Source organism: Charadrius vociferus, unplaced genomic scaffold (assembly GCF_000708025.1).
Source record: "Charadrius vociferus isolate BGI_N301 unplaced genomic scaffold, ASM70802v2 scaffold2651, whole genome shotgun sequence".
Taxonomy (NCBI): Eukaryota; Metazoa; Chordata; class Aves; order Charadriiformes; family Charadriidae; genus Charadrius; species Charadrius vociferus.
The window spans coordinates 1-2,005 of NW_009646687.1; the positions used below are offsets into that span (position 1 = coordinate 1).

The following is a 2,005-nucleotide window of genomic DNA, read 5'->3' on the forward strand; positions in this document are numbered from 1 at the left end:
AGGGGTGAAGCAGAGAGTCCGGCACTATCTCCAGGTCTCGCATCTCGTCACCTGGCAAGACAAGGGAAACCCGGTTCAGCCGGCGACCGCGGGACGGGACGGAGCGAGCGGGACGGGGACGCTGCCACCCAAGGCCGGGGACTCCGCAGCCAGCGCTCGAGGCACGCCGCTCCTGCCCTCTGCTAGCCGGGACGGACCTGCGGAAAGGCTGCCGGGCTGCCTGCCCCAGGCCCCAGCGGTGAATCGGTCGCAGGGGAGCGCCGGCAGCCGGTTCGCCTCCCTTCTTCATCGAGCTGGGCCCGCTCCTGCCACTTTGGGGAAGAGGAGCCGGCTTCAACAGATCGAAGTGCGCTCGCTTTTCCTGCCGGCTCTCAACCCCGTCCCGGAGAGACCTGCCCCGCCGGGCCGCCGGCGAGGGCAGCGCCGCCATTCCCCTGCCCCGCAGGTGACGGATCATCCGGTTAAGATGTCCTGGTGGCCTTAACCAGTGAAGCTCACCGCAAGCACCGGGGGCTCTGGCGGGACCAGGTCCGGCTCCAAGAGGGGTGAGGAGCCAGGACGGCTCCAGCTTTGGTTCTTTGCCGGCGGCACAGCAAAGCCGGGGGTCTGTCTGTCTCTCCGCCGGCTCCGGGGAGGAGCCAGAAGGTGTTTCCAAGCCACGCGGTGCCCGTTTGAGACGCCGGCCCGCAGGGGTAAATCCCCTACGCCGCGGTGGCGTGGTCGTGTTCTGCTACTCGGGGAAAACACTCTGGGCGGTTCTCGCGCTCGAAATACGGGCTGAGGGTGTGTTTTGGTTCAGGGGGCTTCAAAATTCGGCTGGTGGCAAGGGGAGGAACCGGGGAGGTAACACTTTGCACTTGCAGAGGTTTGCGGCATTACCCAACGCGCACACGTAGCACCTTTCATCCCACCATCGCCGGGGCACGGAGAGCGCCGGGGCACGGAGAGCGCCGGGGCGCACGCTCCCCCCACGCAAGCACCCCCCCTTTTTCCAACGGGAAGGGCGTCTCCAAAGCTCGACCCCGTCAGCCAGAGACGGGGCTGGAAAGCGCACCCACGTCCCCGTTTCCCACCCTGCCGGGACCCCTCGTCGTGTCCCCGGAGCCGGGGAGGCACCGGGGCTGCGGGATCCCCGCGGCACTCACCTTGCTGGCCGGCCAGCGACTGCGGTTCAGTGTTCAGACTCTGCAGGTAGTTGTGGCACCGCTCCTTGTGCTCCTCCAGCGTGCTCTGCTGCTTGTAGCTCCGGCCGCAGTAGTTGCACTTGTAGGGCTTGCCGACGGTGGGGGAGGAGACTGTAAAACAGGCAAACCAGAGCCTGGCCGTCAGAACAGACATTGTGCCCTCGCCGGAGAGCCCGGGAAAGGGGCTGGACGTGAGTCGACGAGAGAGAAAAAAGCGGGAGGAATCGGTCCCCAGGGAGCACGGCGGCGGGGCAGCCCCCCTCGCCGTCAGGCGATTTGCCCCCCTCAACCGCCGCTCCCTGCCAGAGAGCCGCAGGAGAAGGGCTGGATGCTCCTGGGTTTTGATAGACGGGGAGCTAGGAAAATCACTCCTAATTTGGCCAAATACCTAAACCGAAACGCCTCAGACCTGGCTCTTACCTACGCTCCGCTCCCCAGACACCGGCGACACGGGTTTCTAGCAGCTCCCTGTCCCCCCTACGCGCCCCCAGGGAACCCCTCGGGCTGGAAGCCCCGATGGCAGAGGCAGTATTTAAGGCGGGCAGCTGAACCCTCCAACTTTTTAAACATTTCTAAGCATTTTTTCACCCTCCATTCACCGCAAAGGGCTCGGTGGCTTGGCCAGCACGCGGCTGCTGTGCGGAGCGTGCACAACACACACACACAGGGATTTGTGATAAGACACGCGCCAGACACATTTTTATCCTCATCTCTCCCAATTTTCTCATTTCTGACTGAAAAATCACCGAAGCCACCCAAGGTCGGCGCTCAGCCTTGCTGGCCGGCGACCGTCAGACAAAGGAGAGCGGCCGACCTGCACG

The 2,005-nt window shown here is 64.5% G+C and overlaps 1 protein-coding gene across 1 annotated transcript in view; it reads right to left on the reverse strand.

Moving 5' to 3' along the window:
- Nucleotides 1-7: 7 nt before the first annotated feature.
- The window catches only part of LOC104290275 (zinc finger protein Eos-like), a gene marked incomplete at its 3' end in the record, with an annotated part of 20,562 nt that continues 18,564 nt past the window's right edge, over nt 8-2,005 (reverse strand). Inside the window, exons 5-6 of the mRNA XM_009889356.1 lie at nt 1,146-1,295; nt 8-51 (exon numbers count right to left, since the gene is read on the reverse strand). Of these exons, the coding sequence (XP_009887658.1) occupies nt 8-51; nt 1,146-1,295 (194 nt within the window). The remainder of the gene's footprint in view (nt 52-1,145; nt 1,296-2,005) is intronic.